The 21883-nt window shown below is 37.5% G+C and overlaps 1 protein-coding gene across 1 annotated transcript in view; it reads left to right on the top strand.

Annotated features, from left to right (window-relative positions):
- The first annotated feature begins 2348 nt into the window (after positions 1-2348).
- The window catches only part of LOC139724467 (ATP-binding cassette sub-family B member 6-like), a 38073-nt gene continuing 18538 nt past the window's right edge, over positions 2349-21883 (top strand). The window contains exons 1-12 of the mRNA XM_071635604.1: positions 2349-2518; positions 3524-4024; positions 4534-4729; positions 5739-5837; positions 7456-7558; positions 8219-8308; positions 9186-9307; positions 10223-10332; positions 11618-11683; positions 12378-12503; positions 13260-13336; positions 13793-13856. Of these exons, the coding sequence (XP_071491705.1) occupies positions 2381-2518; positions 3524-4024; positions 4534-4729; positions 5739-5837; positions 7456-7558; positions 8219-8308; positions 9186-9307; positions 10223-10332; positions 11618-11683; positions 12378-12503; positions 13260-13336; positions 13793-13856 (1692 nt within the window). The 5' untranslated portion in view covers positions 2349-2380. The remainder of the gene's footprint in view (positions 2519-3523; positions 4025-4533; positions 4730-5738; positions 5838-7455; positions 7559-8218; positions 8309-9185; positions 9308-10222; positions 10333-11617; positions 11684-12377; positions 12504-13259; positions 13337-13792; positions 13857-21883) is intronic.

The raw sequence follows: 21883 nt of genomic DNA, 5'->3' as shown, positions 1-21883 counted from the left end.
ACAAATACGCTTATCGCCCTCTCTGCGCTGTGATGTGATGTGTGTGTTACATGAGCGTCAGACCAGCGAGGGTAACGTGAAAGTAAGTTTTCGATTTCAGCTTCTCCCGTAAGTTTACCTGAGTTGTTTTTAATCTTTTTGCTGGTTCTGAAAAGTATAGTATGTGGGAACTATTATGCTATTCGTTCAGGGTTCATGCATTATTTGTCAGTCTGCAGTATAGACGGTAGATCTGCTGTTGTACCGGTGTCGCTGTAAGTTGTTCCCCTTGCTTGCCGTGGCCTTCCCTGCGGGCTCCGCTATCGCTGCTGGCGGGTCCATGCCGCTCCGAGTCGTGGAGCTGTCAGGAACGCGAGCGTAGTACCAACATTACAACAGGGAGTGCTGGGCTGGCTGAAACATGTAACGTTAACGTTAGGCCCCCTATTATTGTTTCCTTGTGCAGTTTTATTTGCTCTCGTTAATTTTTTCTTTCCCACCGTGCCCGTGTATTTTACACATGAAAATTCTTTTCTTGATTATTCCATTTGCTGTGATGTACACAGTACAGCCGCGCACATTCTTATAAAAAGTGGGCATATTAAACTCAACTGAACAGCCCGAACGCGCTCCCAAACAGTCGTGGAGTGCTCCAGTTCCAACGACCCAGCGTTAGTATTGCATTTTAGAATAGCTTACAGCTCAAGAACAGTCTCTGTCGATCTAGATTTAGAAGAATTTTACTACTATGTACTATAATGTAGTACCATCTGTAAAGTGTAACTGTAAACCCTATAGACAATGATAGAGTAATAGACTGAGGTAGGCCAAAACAAGAATGCTAAAACTAAAAGGCAACAGTACGTTTTCTTCCACTGGCACTGTTCAACTTACAATTATCATGATAATTGATATCATCAAGACGGTTATTCAAGTAGGCCTACCGGTACCACCCGGTATCACAGGAAGATGTTGCTGTTGTTTAGACAAATTTTGAAGAATTTATTACTTTTTCACCGCACTTCTTTGATTGACAATGTTTTTCAATCCTTAATTCTAAGTGTTGGCACCTAATTTTCTTCAGATAGAAGCATAACAAAACCAAGGAATTTAATTTACATCTTGTAGTGGTACTGACATTTCCACCATGCTATGCTAGTGGTGTGCTAACAACAGTTACATTTCTTCAGTTGATTTCATTTATTCAGTATGATGATGAGTGTTCTGGATTGGCCATTGCCAAGAAGACTATTAAATAATAGTACTGGTAGGTTCTATACAGCAAGACTAGACTTTGCCCATAACTAGTTGCCTAACATTAGTAACAAACAAGCGTATGACTATGTCTGGAACTGAACCAATGTCAATAGCATTTAACACCAGGCAGTCATGCATGCAAATATGGAGTGTCAATTGAGCTCTTGGCTGTGATTGAGACTACACTTGTACCTTAAAATATTGATATCACTCACGTAGACATTGACATGCACTGAATTCCTCCACATAATTATACACTCAGACTTGTGTACATTTTAACATACAGGTCTGTCAGTCTATAGTGTTGTGGTCTGACATGATACCCTGCTCTTGACTTGTTTCATTCAATGAATCTAGCTGTGACAGTTTGTTTTTCAAGACAGCCATACATGATGATAAACTGGGAAATTTTGAGATTGATTTGGTATTTATATTACGAGTTTTGCAGTTTTGTTTCATGTAAAAAGCTTCTCCACCAAGCAACTACAGATGATCTATTTCCTACCTGTCTCAGAAATAATGATTTTGAACAGATTTAAGGCAATCTATAAATGTAGTATGATGAAATACTTAGTAATTACACATGCTACTTTAGACATGTTAAAACTTATCAAAAAAATGCAGAGACTCCAACCCAAAGCACCTTCTGATCTGGAGATTCTCCTGCCTGAAACCCCTAGCAAACGTGAGACTCCAAGTTGATGTGTGTGAAGTGCGAAGTTCCTAGGGTTCTAGATACTCTCTGGTGCTATCTAAGGCTTATTTTGTCAACATACAATAGCAATAAGTAAGAAATCCTTTCCAACGGGAGACACAGAGCCTGGGCGGGAGAAATCAAATCTCCAGCGAGAGAACGGAAGATTTTGCAAAAATGGGTTTTCGGCGGGAGATCTCCCGTCGAAAACGGGAGAGTTGGAGTCTCTGAAAATGCAAACTTGTGTTGGTAACTACTCAGTGTATCTGGTATATTGTATAGTGTTGGTAGAGGAGTAGCAGGTCAGAAGATAAAATGATAAATTCTGTTCGTATCCCACATTCTTCACTACAGATTGCACACTCAGGCACTCCATTCCTAAGAGGTCATCTCTTCCAAGCGGCACAGTGTAGTCTCATTCTCTGGACTTTTTCCACCATCAAATCCACCATGGCGGATGCACCGTTTTGCCCCGGGAACACCAGTATGTTGCCCATTTGGGTGGACAAGGGCTTGTCAAGATGCTTCATGGAAACCCTCATCTCATCAATCATGTTCTTCATTGTCGTCGTTTTGGGAGGAATCCAGGTAATCAAAGCAGTCGTAGAGCTCTTGTAGACAGGAGAGGACAAATTCATTGTAGTTGTATGTCCTTTTGATTAGTGTCACAGTCTGTGGTGAAGACTAATTTATGACCATTTGAACAACAACAACAACAGCACCACCACCAACAACAACAGCAACAACAACAACAACAACAAAAACCAAAACAATGAAGACTGGAAGATTGAGGTTTCGAGTCCCTTCATGGTTGGCCTTGGGAAGCCAATGCATGAACTTGTTATCAATCAAAGGAAAAAACATTTATCAAGACATGTCAAATATTGAAAATCAACAAAATTCTAAGAAAGAATAATGATACGCAAAAGTTTCATCTTCATCTTCATGACAGTGCTGTGTATGTCTGTGTCAGTGTGGATGGCAACTGAATTCCCTCGACTGCTTGTAGGTGTTGTCACAGAGTAGCACAGGGAAATGAAACTTTTTGACATAGACAATCCTCTCCTACGACAACAAAGTTTACGATGTCTCTCCAAAGCTACTGACTCAGTGACCTATAAAGTGAAAAGGTCATGTCCATAGAGACCAGAAAGAGACATGGAAAATGTGCATCTCATTGAAAAAAAAATAACAATAAAAAATAAAAACAAAACGATACAAAACAAAGCATTTTGGCCGTAGTCTGTTTTTGTTGCATTATTTCAGTGTTGTCAGGATAATCATTGGTTACGATGTCATGGAAATGTAAATTGTATGAGAAGGAGATTTGTAATTTGACGAATGATAGGATCATTGTGTACCAGTACTTTGTGCATAAATGAAGATTATAAAACCATGTCTGTGCAATGCTTGTCTTTCAAGATTTTAAGATTTTAATTACTCTTTGCACATTATACAATATATTGTTCTTCATTGTAATCATCATCTGTTGAAATGTGTGTGATTACTAATGAAATCAGAGAGGGTGATTTTAATACTTGGTAAAATGTATTCCTGTGTTTTGTTTCCTGGCCTTTTTATCAATGCCATTAGGTATTGGTTTTCTGGAAGCGAGCAGTGAGCGTGGAGGCAAGGTTCCGGATGAACCCCAAATGGTTCCACTTTCAGATTGTCCTTACTACAGCCATGATCATCCAGTACATTGTGAGAATAATCCTGTATGCTGTTCTTCATGTTCCGCTGACCGGTGACATAGAACTCGGCACCTGTTTCTACATGGCAGCCTACATCGTCTCCATTTTTGTCATCTTCCTCGAACGCACTAAATTCCTCTCGTCAAACCGTGTCAGAGGTCACGGTTTCATCCTGCTCCTGTTTTGGACGCTGGCCTTCATCAATGAGAACCTGGCCTTCATCTCATGGGAGAGCCCCCACTACTGGTGGAAACATGAAGGCAGCTTTGAGCAAGGCATGCTTGGGCTCTGGGTGTGTCGCTATATCCTCACCTTCTTCCTCTTTGTGTTAGGTCTCAGAGCTCCAGGTCTTCCCAAGAAGAGCTACGTGCTGATCATTAATGACGATGCTCGGGAGATGGTGAGTGTGGCTTGCAGGGTCCTTGTGCCATCTTCATTCATGAGTAGCGGTAAATTATATAGGGGTATGTCCTGCCCATGAAATACATGTTCATGTTAAATCTTCTGCCCCATTACTTTATAAGGGATCTTGATCTATAAGAAAATGACAATGGCAAACATAAGTTGTAGATTGATGATTTGCAGTTGAAATAATGCAGAGCTAGATGGTCCATATTCAAATTCATGAAATTCTTCTGTCAATATGTTTTCATTGCAACTGATTGACAAATCAGATTGACAAATTTACATTGAGGTAGGGCAATTTGTCAATCAGTTGCAATAGATGGTCTTTGTAGAATCATTTTAGAAGCTGTTATTCCTTGTACTTCTGTGACAGGTACTAGCTCACCTAGATTTCTGTTGATTGTCATTTGTTCCACCAAAGCCAAACTGCAATTTTTCAAATATGTCAACTTGTGATATACAGGGCCTCCAAGCTTTCCTTCCAACTCTTTCTTACCTGTGTAGACCAATGAACCAGCGTCCAGTGGGCCCGAAAATCCGTCCACCTGGGCCAACGTGTGGTCCAAAGTGCGTATGATCTGGCCCTACGTCTGGCCCAAGGGTAACTGCCTCATGCAGCTACGAGTGTTGGTCTGCTTCATGATTCTTGTAGCTGGCCGTGTGATCAATGTCTTTGTACCCATCCTAAACAAAGAGATAGGTACGTATCAGAGCTGGTGTTGCCTTGTGCTGCTTAATTTAGCCATTGCAGTTTGTGGTAGAAGTAATCTACCCCATTAGCAAAGCTCTCTCTCTCTCTTTCTCAAAATGAAAATTTGGATATATAATGTCAACACTTCTGATGTACATATCTGAATAAACAGATATGTCTAATTTATTTGCTCATTACAATGTTCCATAGTTTTGGACTAGACAAATTGTAATGTGATGAAAAACCTTTGCCTCCACTATTTTGACTCTAGGAACCAGTCTCTTGCAGTTGAAGGAGTTGTACAAATTATATGGAATTCACTTTGACAGTATGCCCTTCTACTTGTCAAATTAAACCCAACAATATGAAAGATTTTTAATTCATGAGAAGAAATACTAGTCAGTTGTTAGTGCATTTTATTGAACTAAAAAGAAATCTTTCAGCATAATTACCAACCCACAACTTATATTGCTGATGCATGGATAGGAGATAGGCATGGTGAGCAATTATTCAATCTGAGGAAAAGAATAGGATCTGGTGTACAGTATGTATCATTCAGTAGGATATGGATATATGCCTTTCATCAGCATAGTAAGAGACAGTCATACAGATGTAATTCACATGTCTAAAGGCCCTTGTGCTGATATGCTGTGCTGTGGTTCAATGTACTTGTGATTTTCGGTTCAAAATTTACTTCTGCCTGGTTAGTTACCTAAAAGCCATCTCCTGCCATTAAGTGCACAAACTCTTGCTACAAATAGGTAATAGCATGTTTAGAGTGGTTATTGTCAGTAAGGCAACATGCAGCCAGTAATTATCAACACAGAGCTCTCTACAAATGACATTGAAGAATTCTCTGTAGCTGTTCTATGATATAAGCTGACTAAACATAGACAAGAGAGCCAGTACGTGTGCCCCAAATCCCCGGATAATGTTACCTCGTGACTACAGTGATATCTTCACCTCTGCTGGATGCAACATTGACGTAGTGTTTCTGTGAATACCTCTTATATTTCAGTTGATGCATTGTCTGCAACCGGTCCTGGATTGCCAAAAATGCCCCTGAACTTCATCTTATTCTATGTTGGCTGCAAACTTCTGCAGGGCGGAGGTTTTGGTAAGATTTCACTCAAACTTAGTTTCCTCGTCAACTCATTGAAGACAAGAGAGACTGGCTAAACTTGTTTTATTTGCTTGATTATAAAGATTCTTTGTGATACAGTGTATGTGTTCACGTAGATGAGCAAAGTGATATCAAATTTCAAAAGATTTGCTTATGACCAGGAAGGCCAAAATGACCATTTTTGTACTGACTGGTGTGCTAATTATTGATTGCGGAATCAATAGTTGACTCATTGTCCTTCTTTGTAAGTTTCTAGTATAATAAATCATAAATTGGACACTGAGCTGATCAAATATTCACGAATATTAACTTTACCTGCGGTATACTTGATTGACTTAAAAGTGAATTGCATTTTCAAGATTTTTAATGACATGATCTCTTTTTGTATAGTTGTTACCAGCACAGTATTATACTGGCAGGTTTTTTTATGCCTCCGCAACGAAGTGGCCGGAGGCATTATGTTTTCGGGTCGTCCGTCCGTCCGTCCGTCCGTACGTCCGTACGTCCCGTTTTGTTTTTGTCGATATCTCAAGAACCGTGTGGTGGTTTTACATCAAACTTGGTATGAGGGTATATCCTTGGGGGATAATACTTTGTGTGGATTTTAGGGTCACAGGGTCAAAGGTCAAAGGTCACAGGTTATTTTTTGAAAAAAATTTTGAAATTTCATGTTTCTCTCCATATCTCGCAAATGGTTCAAGGTATCTTCAAGTATATATGCTTGTACCGATGGGCAGTGATTATCTAGGGAAGTTGGGGGTCATGGGTCAAAGGTCAGGGGGTCAAAGGTCAAGGTCAACTCCTCAAAATATCACTACTTTCCTTAAAATGCAATATGCCTGAAGGTTTTTTTTTTTTAACTTGATGTATGGCATGTATTACCCTATATATATTTTTGGGGAAGTTTCTTGCCAAAAGGTCAAAGGTCAAACGGTAAAAGGTCAAGTGAAAGTGCTAAATTGCACTTTTTCCTCCATATCTCGAAAGTAACTCAAGGTATCATCATGAAACTTACATATTTATGCATGTTCAACCTAACAGTGATTCTCTTTGGAACTGTGAGGTCAAAGGTCAAAGGCCAGGTTTAGATAATGCTATTTTCCCATTTGATACTGAAATTATACTTTTTCTCAATACCTTGAAAATTACTCAATGCATAAACTTATAAAAGGGTCAAAAGTCAAGTAAAAATCATCAGTTCCCCAAATACCTGCACTCTGACATTTTAATCATTCATCCAATTGAACCTAGTTCTAGGAAAGTGAACATTCAGCACATTTGTGTCAAACCTGTCATTTTAATATTTTGCCAATTGTGTGAAACTGTCATCACACATTGTCAAGACATTGTACTATAGACCTATTAGGAGAACCATGCATTATGGCGGAGGCATATCAGTAGCCGTAGCGATATATCTAGTTTTTGTATGAAATATTTTTGTTTTACTATGTTTTTTTATTACTGTTTTTTGACATATCCAGTGCTAAGAAGTTTGTCCTTAGACAGTTGTCTGGTTTGAAGTATTTTAAAGAGAGAAAAAAAGGATCGTGATATATATACCCATGTACTTTCTGTGTATGATGTCTTTGCAAATATCTGTCATATACCACAGGGAGCCTGGGTCTCCTCAGCAACATGCGGTCGTTGCTATGGATACGAGTCCAGCAGTTCACTACCAAGGGTATTATGGTGCGGCTATTTGAACATCTCCACAAGTGAGCATCTGAAGATGGTCTGAAAACATAGAAGAGCCTTCTAGAAAATACTGTGAAGCAAGAATATCCATGACATGAAATTTTTCATGAATTGGAGAGAACTGCCTTTTTTTTGGGGGGGGGGGCATGAAATTTTCATGAATTGCCACTGGCATCCAGTGCTTTGTAGTTTAGACAAGAACTTTCTTGTGAAATTTAATTTTGTGAATCTAGGATTTCGCAAAATTGGCAAAATGAAAATGCACATGAACATTTCTGATATTACAGAAAATCATTCCCACGTACCTACTTTGTCTTGAAAGAAGAGAAATGCACCTAATATAATGTAGGAAAATTTTGAAGTTTTGATTTGTAAATTATTATTTTGGCATATTTACATGCTGGTATATGAAAGTTATTCATTTGTCATCATCCCATGGATGACATAGACACAGGTGCTGAATATTACTTTGCATTGCATAATCTTGTGTGTATAGAGTTCTTTGCTTTCATTTGCAGTGTACTAGTTTAGTAGCACTTCTCTGAATATTTCAGTCTTGAAAGAACCGTCTGGTGAACAAGATATCTGGGCATATGATTAAAGTTTTTTCTTTAAAATCTTTCTGACATCGGTTTTGAGTGATAGTTGTACTGTTATTCCTCTTTTTTTTCTCTCCATAGTCTCTCCTTGAGATGGCATCTGAACCGAAAGACTGGTGAGGTTCTGCGTATGATGGACAGAGGTACGACTAGCATCAACAGTCTGCTGAGGTGAGGCAAAACATGGAGATACAGTACAGTGGACTCCCATTGTAACAAAGTTCTTGGGACCGGTGGTTTTCTTTTGTTATAACCGAACAAAGAAACAATAAAAATACATAGAGTGGATAATGTTGCAGCCTTAATTTTTACTTCGTTGTAACCGGAATTTCATTATAACCGTGTTTGTTATAACGGGAGTGCGCTGTACCTGAAAATTTACTGAGCACTATAGATATAAACCTAAGATATGACATAGCACAGTTTTAGCTCTGATCTCTATGTAGGCACACACACAGCTGAAAAATCTTGACTGGAGTTGAACATTGCTGATGAGTTTATGCTTTGGTGTACATTATTTGCTGATGGGCAATTCTATTCTAGCAGGCCTGTACTAGTCACGGTTTTTGAATGTACCCCGGTGGGCATCAAATCAAGATCAATTCAATCATCCTAATATTTTCTCATCATGCTGTCATCAGGTTGTTAACGCGTTGCATCACAATTATACTGCAGGATCCTGAGGGATTCTGCTCGTCATAATTTTGATGCAACGCCTAACTTAAAGGAGAGCAGAATGTTTGCAGGAGTGTGAGATTTCAGATTTTGATGTGATTTATGACTTTTTTTTTGAATGCCCAAAACCCACTTTTTCAGACTTTTAGCAATTCAGATGCATTGAAATTTTCACAGTTTGATGTACTTCAGACTTTTTTCCATTAAGTTTCAAATTTTTTTCAGATTTTTTTTCTGCAAGTACTGTCACACCCGTGTATATGACACCAATGGCACTAGTGAAATATGAATGATTTATTGGCATATTTGTTTGTGTATGTGTATGACAATGATGACGGTAGAAATGTTGCCTGTGTATTTTTCCGTTGCCTAGTTACATCGTCTTCAACATCCTGCCCACCATAGCTGACATCACCATTGCTGTGGTATACTTCATCACAGCATTCAATGCTTGGTTTGGTCTTATTGTCTTTGTCGCCATGGCTTTCTACATCTGTAAGTACTAAACACATTCATAGCATCGCTGCACAGATTAAGAGCTTTCAATTGTATTTATTACAATAAATCACACGGCCCATTAATTACTGCAAAATGGTGGCATAGAGGCTGGAATCCATTATAATCATATTTCATTTTGTCGGCATATATAGTCATTAATAAATTAATGAAAGAAAGGGCAGTAACATCTCGATACAAAGTATTTTACACCTATTAGAATTGATCCACCATTATGAAGAGACATCTACAAATGTACTCCCAGTCACAGATACACATGATGTACACTTGTAGATATTATTGCACATTATGTATTATATGGTAATGTGTTTTGTTGAATATTGTTGCTACCTATTAAATATGGTTCATTTTTAGATGAATTGATTTGTAACTCTTTGATATTTATTTCAAATTTGCTTCAAATTAAGTTGACAAATGTGTAACAAGGTTTACACATGAAGTTTTATTTTTCATAGAGTCAGTCTGTATTATCAACATATAACTTGCTGGTTAATGATAATGATGGCAATGAAATCAAAGAGTGTGTTTTATCATTGGACCTGCTCAAAGGGACAATCTCAACATACCACTGGCATTGTATTCAAATAGGCTGAATGTGGTACTATCTGAGTTAATCCTGTCAGTTCTTGAACCTTGAACCTTGAAGTATTAATCCCTTTCAGCGGCTTCTTGGAACTATCCTGGTATGGTAGAGGAGTTATGCAAGGTATCTTGCAGTTAGTACAGTTTTTAACCTTCAAGCATTGATGTGAGACTACAATGCATTGTCATTGTCTGAAGGAACTGCGTATGCTTCTATTCATCTTCATGATTTTTATCATGCATTGCGCTATTGTGTATAGTATGATCTTTCCGTTGAAGTATATAAGATAAATATTGTGATTTCTGTTAAAGTTGCCACTGTTGCTGTGACGGAATGGAGGACCAAATTTCGGCGAGAGATGAATCTGAAGGACAATAAGATGAAACAGAAGGCGGTGGATTCACTCCTGAACTTTGAAACTGTGAGTCCTCAGTTTGCTCTCTGTCATTAAAGGGATCGTACAGTTTTTGTTAAGACCTAATTTCAGGTTTCTAACATTTTTTGGTGAAATAATGAGAAACCTCTTGTGAAATAGGGAAGAGGATATAATTCTATGAGGAATTCAACATTTATTTGATGAAAATTTTTTTGGAATGGCAGAGATATCCAAAACGGAGCAATTCCAATAAAGTGTGGGGCCCACCTTTTATTACTATCACTTTGTTTTACTTTGTTTTTGGATGTTTCAGTCATTCCAAACCCCATTCTCATCAAGTAAACTTTGAATTCCTCTTAAAATGGTATGCTTTGTACTGTTTCATAGGTGTTTTCTTGGTATCTCGCAAAAAGTTAAAAGCCCAATTTTCATCTCCACCGATACTGTACCATCTCTTTAATCCTTTCCCTATTTGAACTCTACTGGCAAAATATTCAGTCTGTAGGAATGATCATTTCTTGCTTCTAGTGAGTTAATCTGCGCGTAAAAATAGATGTAATCAAACATACATCGGAAAGTCAAACCCAAGTCTACTTAGGTATTAGCCCTGGTCAGGTATTGGCTCAGGAAGAAAAATTAATCTTGTGAACATTTAAAGGGATAGTATAGTATTGGTGGAGATGAGAATTAGGCTTTTAACTTTTTGTGAGATACCAAGAAAACACTTATGAAATAGTACAGAGGATACCATTCTAAGAGGAATTCAAAGTTTTTGATGAAAATCAGTTTTTAAATGGCTGAGGCACCCAAAAACAAAATAACACAAAACGATCATAATAAAAGATGGGTCCCACCTTTTATTAAGATTGCTATTTTTTTTTTATATCTCTGCCATTTCAAAACCAATTTTCATCAAATAAACACTGAATTCCCCATAATTACATGCCCTTTCACATTTCACAAGAGGTTTCTCATTATCTCACCGAAAAAAGTTAGAAACCTGAAGTTAGGTCTTAACCGAAACTGTATGATCACTTAAACTTTTCACATTTTGAAACTGTCATTGTGAGCATGTCATGTGATCACTAAATCTATGCAATTGTACGTGACACCGAAAATACCATTGAAGGGTGCGTACAGGCCATGTCTTGTAATTATGTTTTATAACTATAGAATAAACTGCATTTGGGAATAGGAGCTCATTATACTTTATGTCTCTCTTTACTCTAAAAAAAAGTCTAATATCTAAAACTCAACTGTTTTAATGCTTTTTTTCCCCATCCATCATTGACAGAAAATAATGATTTTCCTTTTTTTCCCTTTTACACAGGTGAAATATTACAACAATGAACTCTTTGAAGTCAACATGTACAACGAGGCAATCGTGAGCTATCAGGTAAACTCATGAACTATTCTCTTTCAGTGATACAAACCCTACATTTCAAAGAATCAAGTGGAACTCTTTATCGAAGCATTGCTAGGGAGAATCAGCATGAGAATGGATTAGTTAAGGATTAGTAGGCATAATGGAATCTTACAGTCATGGTGTCAGGTGACCAGTCACATGAGTCATGGGAAAATGTTAGCGCGCCTCCATCAGAAAATATTGGCAAGTCGTTAAGTTCTACTCAAACTTGGCTTAGTAAGGAATTTTTGGCTTTGAGATAATAGATGAGTCACGTTGTTCAGCATTAATCATGATGATGTATACCAGGTGCTCATACTTAGTAATCCATCCAGATGTTATAAGCTTAAAGAGATTATTAATTATCTCTGCTAGATAGTAGTATTTTGTGAATGGAATTGCTCGTTTTATATCAGTAGGATGGTTAATGGCTGAATGTGTAAAACTGAAGATTTTGTTCCCTCCCCTTCTGGGTTGAAATCCTTCATGAAAATATCCAGCTTTTCTTGTGACCAAAACTCTCTGGGTCTTAAAGTGTCTGCTAGTAATCCAGATTTTATCCCTATATTGTAGATATGATTGTAAATCCCTGAAGACAACATAACCATCTCTGCATCCGATGTTGTTCAGTGAGATTTTCATCTCCAAACTAAAGTGAGATCCCATATGTCTTTCCTGCCCACAGGTGAGTGAGTGGAAGTCGACGGCTTCTCTCTCACTGCTGAACTCGGCCCAGAATATTGTGATCAACGCTGGACTTCTTGTTGGTTGTTTGCTGTGTGCACACCTTGTTACCGAACATAAACTCACTGTAAGTGGCAAATAGCCAGCCCTCCACAGCAGGCTTCTGTATCGAGCACATGAACAAAGCAAACATACCACAGTACTACTCAAATACTGTAAAGGCAGAAATTTTTGCTTGCATGCACTTTTCCAAGTTTCACGAGGAGCTGAGATTCACAAAAGTAAATGCTCACGAAAGTTTTTAGGTACACAATTGTGCGTTACATCTCAGGTCAGTCTGAGTGCTCTCAAAGTCAACTACTAGTAAGCATACTTTTAGTGTGTCAAGTACGCATTCGGTTTTATTCTGTGTTTTTGTATCGACTGCCAGTGTGTGTTCAATAAATCCCTGTATCACTTGTATATGTTGTATGGTATATTTATAATTTTGTCATGGCCAGTACTGTAGTTCTTGAATGTTGCTCCAATTCATGAAAATTTCATCTTTCTGGTTTTTCATTATGTTGGTAAAATCATTGCACTAAAGTTTAATCCATCTTTAGGCTTCTTCAGGGTTTTTTCAAAGAATCATGGATGAAAAGGACACAATGCCGTATTCTTATCAGGGATTCCCTGAAATATGTCTGAAACATCAATAATTACTTTGGGTTGCTTTAGTGTTTGTTTTTTTAATTTAATACTAGCATATGTCTCTTTTTGATAGAAGTTCATATGGGAAAGCAAAAGTTATACTCACTTTGTATTCATGACAAAGCTGTGTATTAATAGAAAATAGAAACATGCCTTTTTCAATCCCTGTTTTTTGTTTTTTTTTTACCACCAGGCTGGAGATTATGTGCTCTTTTCATCATACATCATGCAGCTGTACAGCCCTCTAAACTTCTTTGGAACCTACTACAGGTGAGTGAATAAACTTCATAATTATGCTATTGGATAGCGGCATGGGAGCCAATGATTTCAAGCAACCTCTCTCTCTCTCTCTCTCTCTCTCTCTCTTTCTCTCTACTCTCTGTCTATCTATCTATCCATCTATCTATCTGTCTATCTCTTTGTCTTTCTATCTATTTGTCTATCTATCCATCCGTCTATCTGGGTCACAAAGAAACTCTTGCATCATTTCAACTCGGTCATACATGTAACATACTGCTGTCAAAATTGAATGTTTTTGTAAGAAATTACATTTTCACATTTGTGTAGAGAGGAAATATGAGACATACATAACAATGTATGGTTTGCATAATGAATGAAATTTTGTCCTGATGTTTTCAACTGAACACTTCGGGCAGGTAAGAAACAAAGACTGCTTTATTTGAAATGCAAATTTGTCAATCATTATTTCATTTTTCTTTTCGTCAGGATGATCCAACAAGCCTTCATAGACATGGAGAACATGATTGATTTATTGGAGGAGAAGAAAGATGTAAGTTAAGTTCCAGTTCTATTTTTAAAGTACCGGTAATAAGAATGCCTTTGTTTTTAGGGACTTCAATTTTTTGAGACTTAGCTCTTACAATTTAATTTGGTGTAGTCCATGTCATTTGCATTTATGGTGAGGGTCATTTGGAACATGTTTTTTCATTGTTATGGAATAACTTTTGCCACAAGGTGTAAAAATTTGGTATAAAATGTTGCAGTCTTGGCAGAATCTTCACCAATAGTGTTTCAGACTTGAGTCTTCACCAGTTGTTGCAGATTTGAGTCTTCAAGTCATTTTTGGCAAAATGCAATGTTCACATATCGCTGTTAGAGTGAAAAAACCGTATACGTGTATCTAAAAAATGTCAAATGTTCAGGAGAGTGAAAAAACATGGCAGCCAAAGCACAATAGTAAATGGGATTGCTTTTCTTTTGACTAGTCACAGTGGCTTCATTTCTGTGGTTAGACAACTAGGATTTGGACAGAACATCACTTACATTGATTATCTGACCATTAATCCAGAAGAAAAGTGATTTTCACCGATATTTTGAGGTACAAAGTCTTGTCACCCCATCGACGATGTGTCTCTATTGATGTCTTATACAGGGCTGATTGAAGAACATGGTAATGTTTCATAAAATGGTTATCAAATTCTTTAATTTTATGGAGGTGTTAAAATTTTATAACCCAAACAGCTGTATCAGGGTTCTCGCCAGGAATTTCTTCACGCTTGTCGGCATTTATGTGCGCTGTTCTGGGGGTGGGTACGGGAGGGGGGTTGCCCCTCCCGCGCAAAGTGCGGAAGCCTTCGCTAATGCTCAATACAACACAGATAAATCGCCGCTAAAATGCCACTAAATGCGACATTTTCACGGAGATGTAATGAACGTTGTGAGGGGCATATTCTCACACGAACAATGCAGAAACTCCATACCTTTTGTTAGCGGCAGTTCCTAAATAATTAATGAAAGAGAAGTAGGTGCCGATGGTGGAGGTTCCGATTTCTTTTAGGCCTTTCCTGTTTCACTGTTGCAATAATTAGCCGCCTCTGCATCGCAACAACGCGCGCCGTGTTGCTTTCTCGCCGTCTGCTCGACCACGTGGTAGGCCTATTGCATGCAGATGCGCGAGAAGCGATCGAGAACTTTCGGGACATCGTTGCACTTTCCTTTCTGGGTATACTGCGGTAGTTTGGCCGTGACATCAAAGAGATATCATACAATTTTAAATGTAATGATGGTCATTATTCCGAAGGTTTGTTTAATCATAAAATGAAACGATTCATTACTGAGTACTTCGAAGGTTTGTAATCAAAAACAACAACAACACCAAAGGTCGGTAGTACAGATGAATGTTCAAAATAAAACTGATTTCGTTCGAAGATTAACAAGCATTTTTTCTTTACATTTTCCGATCAACGAACCTTCAGAAAGGAATCTATCATCTATCATCGTTATTGTTTCAGAATAACAAACCTTCAGAATAAGAAAACGCCGTTTTGGGGCCGTTGTTGTATTCCGAAATTATACTGGCAGAACATTCGAAATAACAAAACTTATTTCGTTTGGATATAAACGAATATTTTCTCCTTTATAATTTTTCTATTAACGATCATTCAGAATTAAGAATGTAGAGTATTATTTTGCCATTATTCTTTCGGAGTAACGAACCCTGAGGGTAAGAAAACTATAACCGTTTTCATTTCTTCTTTATCGTTTTCCGATTAACGATCGTTTAGAATTAAGAATCTAAAGTATTATCGTTATTCTTTCGCAGTAACGAACCTTCAGAGTAAAAGAAAACTAACAGTTTTGGGGCCGTCGTTTTATTCTGAAATTTCACTGACGGAAACGTTCGAAATAACAAAACTGATTTCGTTGTGAAATGAACGGACATTTTTTAAAATCATTTTTGGATTAACGAACCTTCAGAATAAGGAATATAGCATTATTTTATCATTAATCTGTCGGAGTAACGAACCCTAAGAGTAAGAAAAGTGCAACTGTTTTTTTTTTGGGGGGGGCAGTTGTTTTATTCCAAATTTCACTGGCAAAACGTTCGAAATGACGCACTGATTTCGTTTTGAAATTTACGGACATTTTTCTTTATTCAATTTTCGGTTAACGAACCTTCAGAATAAAGAATCTACAATTTATTATTTCATCATAACTACTTCTGTCGGAATAACAGACCCTTAGAGTACGAAAACACGCTGTTTTGTGCCGTCGTTTTATTCCGAAATTTCACTGGCAGAACGTTCGAAATAACAAAACTGATTTCGTCGTGAAATGAACGGACATTTTTTCTTAATCATTTTTGGATTAATGAACCTTCAGAATAAAGAATCTAGCATCATTTTATCATTAATCTGTCGGAGTAACGAAAATAAAAATGAACCTTGGTGGCGATAACTGATGCTGGTGTAGAGAAAAACAAAGACAGCTCGCTCAAAAGATGCTTCCTTCTTTCAGTTTATTTTCTCCCCAGTCATTCCTATCGTTCTCCTCCCATGAACCCCTGCCATGCACGGACGATGAACAAAACAAAATGTTACCGACGCTGCAATGAAAAAAAAAAGAAAAAAAAAAGAGAAAGAAACACGTCCTCGAAGCAAATTATCTACTCTTTTCAAGTTAAAAAAATTGATGTTCGTAATGAAGAATTAAAAAAAAAGCACGACCTCAAGCAGTGGGGAATCTTGATATCATGGCTTGTGGAAATTTCCATGAAATTTCCACGAAAGCCAGGTGTCAGATAAAGAATGTCGCACGTACTGCCACCTTGCTTCAGTGGTCGCAAACAGCGTGTACATAGCATGTAAACCAACTGGGAATATTGATGAATGATCATCCATTTATTTTCTGCCCAGGAAGGCCCCCTAACCCACCTTTTAACAAACCAACCCAGAAGCACGTGGAGCATTACGTACGTTGAACTTGAAAGACCATCATGACAGAATTACTATAAATTTCGGCCCGGAGAAGGAAAATGGAATATTCACGAATGACGTTTACAAATTCATGGAAATTGAAAAGGCTAAAATGGAACGCATGGCTTTTTAGATTTAAAAAAAAAAATAACTCACTGAAACTACCAAAACCTAAATAACAATTTGCATTTGCTTACTCCATCGCACGTTCTTTTTTCTTTTCTTTTTTAACGAAAAATGGAGTTAATTTTCTCTCTGCGGCAATGCTTTGAACGCATCTAATTTTGCGTCATTGCCGATGGCCAGCTTCCTAAAGAATTGATACGAATCCTTTCAAATATACGAAACAAAGTCTAAAAATCCTGGATCCTGGTGGTGATTGATGGTATTATAAATCCCGCTCACTATCAAAATTTAATCATCTATTCCTTGCGCCATTTTACCAACCAACTGTAACTGTTCCTGAAAATTTCATCCTAATCTGTTCCCAAATTTTGACTGATTTTGCGAATAGAGAGACAGACAGGCAGACAATCTAACAAACAAACCAGAGCAGCCAAAAAAAAAAAAAAATACAACCTTTGGCGGAGGGGGGCATGCATTTCATATCGTTTGTTTTTGCGTAACCCGACAACAAGCGTGACAATAAGCGAGCACGTGTCAGCCTTCCTCAGCCTCCTTCGGCCTCCGACCCTCTCTTTCCGTACTCTCTCTCCCTCTCACAAGACACTGTACCGTTGTACACGCAGGCGGCTTTAAGTGCTGGCCGGCTGGGTGCTTGTGCATGTGTGTGTGGATCCCAAATCAGAGCGCATGTGAGTGAGCAAGTGTGTGATGTGGTGTGTATCAACTAGTACAATTGTACGTCGCTCTGTTGAGCCGTTTTGTTGTGATCGGTGCGGTGACTGCGTAGATAAATTTTTGCGCTTGTATAAGTATGTAAACTGCTGCTGCTTTCAACATCTAGCTTCTTTTCTAGCCAGATAATAAAGACTGAAAAAGGCGAGAAATTAGTCCGAACTTAGCTCGTCAAGCAAGTTACCCTTGTCGCAAAGTTCACGCGTGGTGTTACCCTTGTCGGCAAGTTTTACCCTTGTCGGCAATTGCTTCTTCAAACCGCACGCTTGTCGGGGCCGACAAGGGTGATATACGCTGGCGAGATCCCTGCTGTATCATATTCAAAGGATATTGAATCAGAAGAGAAAAGATGTGTTTTGACTGGTAGAAGGTTTACAGTGCACCATGTATTCTTTCCTTGGTATGTACTGGTATGTGGCCCTGACCATATGCATACCCAAGAAAGAATGGTCAGGGCCATATACATATCCAAGAAAGAATGCATGGTGCACTGTTAACCTGTTGAGGACGAGTCCTGAGTATACTCGGGCAAGCATCTATGGGAAATGCATGTTGTAGCAAAATAAAACCATCCTCAACAGGTTTAATAAGCCTTCTGCCACTCACCATTCTACTGCCACAAAGCCTTCAAAAATTTCAAAAGATGAGTCTTCATGTATATGTTGATTGATAATATGATGAAGATCAAATATCATTGGAAAACATTAAAGTGCCTTTCCTCAGCATATTCATATGTTTTCTTGAACCTGTGAGCAACTTTTTATGTACACCGAGTAACATGGCAATGTCATCATGCATGTAAACTTGCAAAGTTTCGCTAATTATAAGTTTCATAGTTAGTGGAGCGGCATAGCCGAACAATTGTGCATTTTGTGATAAAAGCACCAAATTTCGCACACAGGTTGACAATCATGTTCAGAATGAATTTAGATATTGGGCCATCGTAAATAGCGCCCTCAACGTCTATGCCAGCCATTTTTCAAAATGGCTGACATAAATGCCATGTTTTCGTAAAATTTGCTAATTTTAGGAGAGAAAAGTCAATAAGATTTTGGTTACAAATGGGAAATTACATTCAAAATAAATCTAGATATCGGGTCATCGGAAATAGCGCCCTCAACGGCCATGGCAGCCATTTTTCAAAATGGCCGCCCTAAATGTCATTTTTTCAAAATATTTGCTCACTTCAAAAGGGAAAGCCAGTAAGATTTTGCAAACAAGTGGGAAATTACATTCAAAATGAAATTAAATATTTGGCAATTGTTAATTGCGCCCTCAACGTCCATGACAGCCATTTTCAAAATGGCTGTCTAATGTGTCACTTCTTCGATGATTTTACAAATTTCAGAAGGGAAAAGTTAATAAGACTTTGCCCATAAATGTTAATTACATTCAAAAAAAAATCTAGATGTTGGGCCATCGGAAATTGCGCCCTCAACGGCCATGGTACCCTTTTTTCAAAATGGCCGCCATAAATGCCATTTTTTATTTAAAAATGCAAATTTCAGAAGGGAAAGCCATTTTTTTTTCTTTTTTACAAATAAGCGGGAAATTACATCCAAAATAAATCCACACATTGGGCAATTGAAAATTGCACTCTCAATGGCTATGACAGCCATTTTTTTTTTTTGTTAAATGGACAACATAAGTGCCACTTTTTCATTTAAAAAAATGCTAATTTCAAAAGGAAAAGTCAAAGAAATTTTGGTTATAAATGGGAAATGACATTTAAAATAAATCTCGATATTGGGCCATCAGCAATGCTCTCAACGGTCAGGGCAGCCATTTTTCAAAATGGCCGCCATAAATGCTATATTTTCGAAAAGATTTACTAAAATCAGAAGGGAAAGCCAACGAGATTTTGCAAACAGGTGGGAAATTACATTCAAAAGTAAACTTATTGGGCCATTGCAAATTGCCCCCTCAATGGCCATTGCAGCCATTTTTCAAAATGGCCACCATGAATGTCTTTTTTTTTCGTAAAGTGTTGCAGACGTCAGTTAGAATTGCCACAAAGGTGGAAAATTACATTCAAACTGAATTTGATAATAGGCCATCCAAAAGTGCACCCTCAACAGCCATAGCAGCCAAGTTTCAAATCAGCTGCCATGGATGCCCCCCCTTTTTTTTGCAAAAATTTGCTGATGTCAGAAGGAAAAGTCAATAAGACTTTGCAAACAAGTTGAAAATTATGCTTAAAAATAAATTTAAGTATAGGGCCTTCTTAGAAGGCGCCCTCAAGGGCCATGCTGACCGCCATGGATGTCTGCTTCTTTTTTCTTTACTTTTTTTGTGGAAAGATTTGCTAATTTCGGAGAGAAAACCAATTAAATTTGTACATATGTTGAAAATCATATTCAAAAGAAAATGATATATGAGGTCATTACAAATGACACCATCAACGACCATGGCAGCCATTTTCCAAATGGCCCCTATAGATGCTATTTATTTCTTGAAAATATGATAATGCCAGAGAAGACAATACAATACAATTTCTTGTGCAAAAAGACAAAAGACATTCAAATGAATTCAAGTTTGAATTTGAATTTGAAATGAAGATATTGAGCCACCATTTAAACATCGTCCCCAACGGCTATGACAGCTCTTTGTCAAAATGGCTTCCACACACTCCTTTTTTATTTGCTTATTCCAGAAGGAGAAAGCAATAGAACACTGCTAAACAGCCATTATATCTAATGCAATCTGGTGTTCAAAGAAATTAAATTTAAAAAAAAAAGGTTCTATTCATGGGTTAGTTTTAAATTCATGTTTTCAGTTTAGTTCTAATTGCAGTATTTCGCGTGTGACGGTTAACAGTATGGATATCAAAGGTATGTGTTTTTGTGGAAGCATAGTAAGTAACTTTTTTCGTAAAATGAAAGGCCATTTTTTTTTTCGTATCTGTCTTAAAAATATTTAGGAAGTAACATTTTAGAATAGATACACGTCATATAGTCCCATATATTCAATTATATGGTGTTACTGTCAAAGTTAATACATGGCGCCATTATCCCTGGATATTCATATTACTCTTTTTCGGAAATTTTTCATGTTTGCCACCTGAAATATGCATTCATTATTGGTGAGATATAATCGCTAAGCATTTGCCTTGTTTATTTTACTTGTTCCTCAAATGATTTCTTTAACACCATATTTCAGATTATATAATGTCTCTGTTAGTATTTTACTCTCTTCTCCTTCTGAAATTAAGCAAATTTTCAAGACAAAAAAAGAAGAAGAGTGTTTTGTAGCTATTTTGACAAAAAGCTGAAATAGCCATTGAGAACACAGCTTATGATGGCTCAATGTCTAAACTTCTTTGTATATAATTGTCAACTTGCGCAAAAAATGTTTATTGTCTTCTTCCGGCATTAGGACATCTTCATAAAAGTAAAATGGCATCTATGACAGCCATTTTGGAAAATGGCTGCAATTACCGTTATTAGCATTTTTTTTCTTGAAAATTTGCGAAGGAACAATTTCTAGAGTTAATGCAATCTAGATATATTGTTTGATTTTAAACATGATTTATGTAAACATTTGTTGACTTTTCTTTCTGAAATTACCATTTTTTAAAACAAAATGATTACAACGATGGCAGCCAGTTTGGAATATGGCGGCCGCGGCCGTTGAGGGCAGTATTATAATAATCTAACACAAACATTTATTTCAAACATAATTTTCAAATTGTGTGCAAAATCTATTGACTTTTCCTTTTGTGAAATCAGGGGGGCATTTCATGAAGCATTTTGTCCGACAAAGTTGTCGGACAAATTTGCTCTCAGCCAATCAGATGCAAGGATTTCAGTAGCTTGTAACAGTTTGTCAGAAAAATATCCGACCAAAATGCTTCATGAAATGCCCCCCAGGAAATAAATAAATAATGGAATCCATGGTGGCCATTTTGAAAAATGGCTGCAATTACCATTGAGGGCGCTATTTACGATACTTCAGTAATGTAATACAAAGGCACAGGATATATTTCAAACGAAATTTTTAAATTGAGTGCAAGATCTTATTGACTTTTCCTTCTGGAATTAGGAAATTCAGAGAAAAATGTGGTATTTATGGCAGCCAATTTTAAACATGGCCGCCCTTGGCATTGAGGGCGTAATTTGCGATGGCCCAATATCTTAACTTATTTTGAATGTTATTTCCCACTCGTTTGCAAATCATATTGATTTTCCCCTCTGAAATTTGTAAAATTTTACGAAAACTGGTATTTATGGCGGCCATTTTGAAA

Source organism: Diadema antillarum, unplaced genomic scaffold (genome assembly GCF_040938485.1).
Source record: "Diadema antillarum isolate AM-2024a unplaced genomic scaffold, OU_Dant_1.0 scf00000215, whole genome shotgun sequence".
In the NCBI taxonomy this organism is placed as follows: Eukaryota; Metazoa; Echinodermata; class Echinoidea; order Diadematoida; family Diadematidae; genus Diadema; species Diadema antillarum.
Note: the sequence above shows the minus strand (reverse complement) of the source record. Positions and strands in the feature narration are given on the sequence as shown.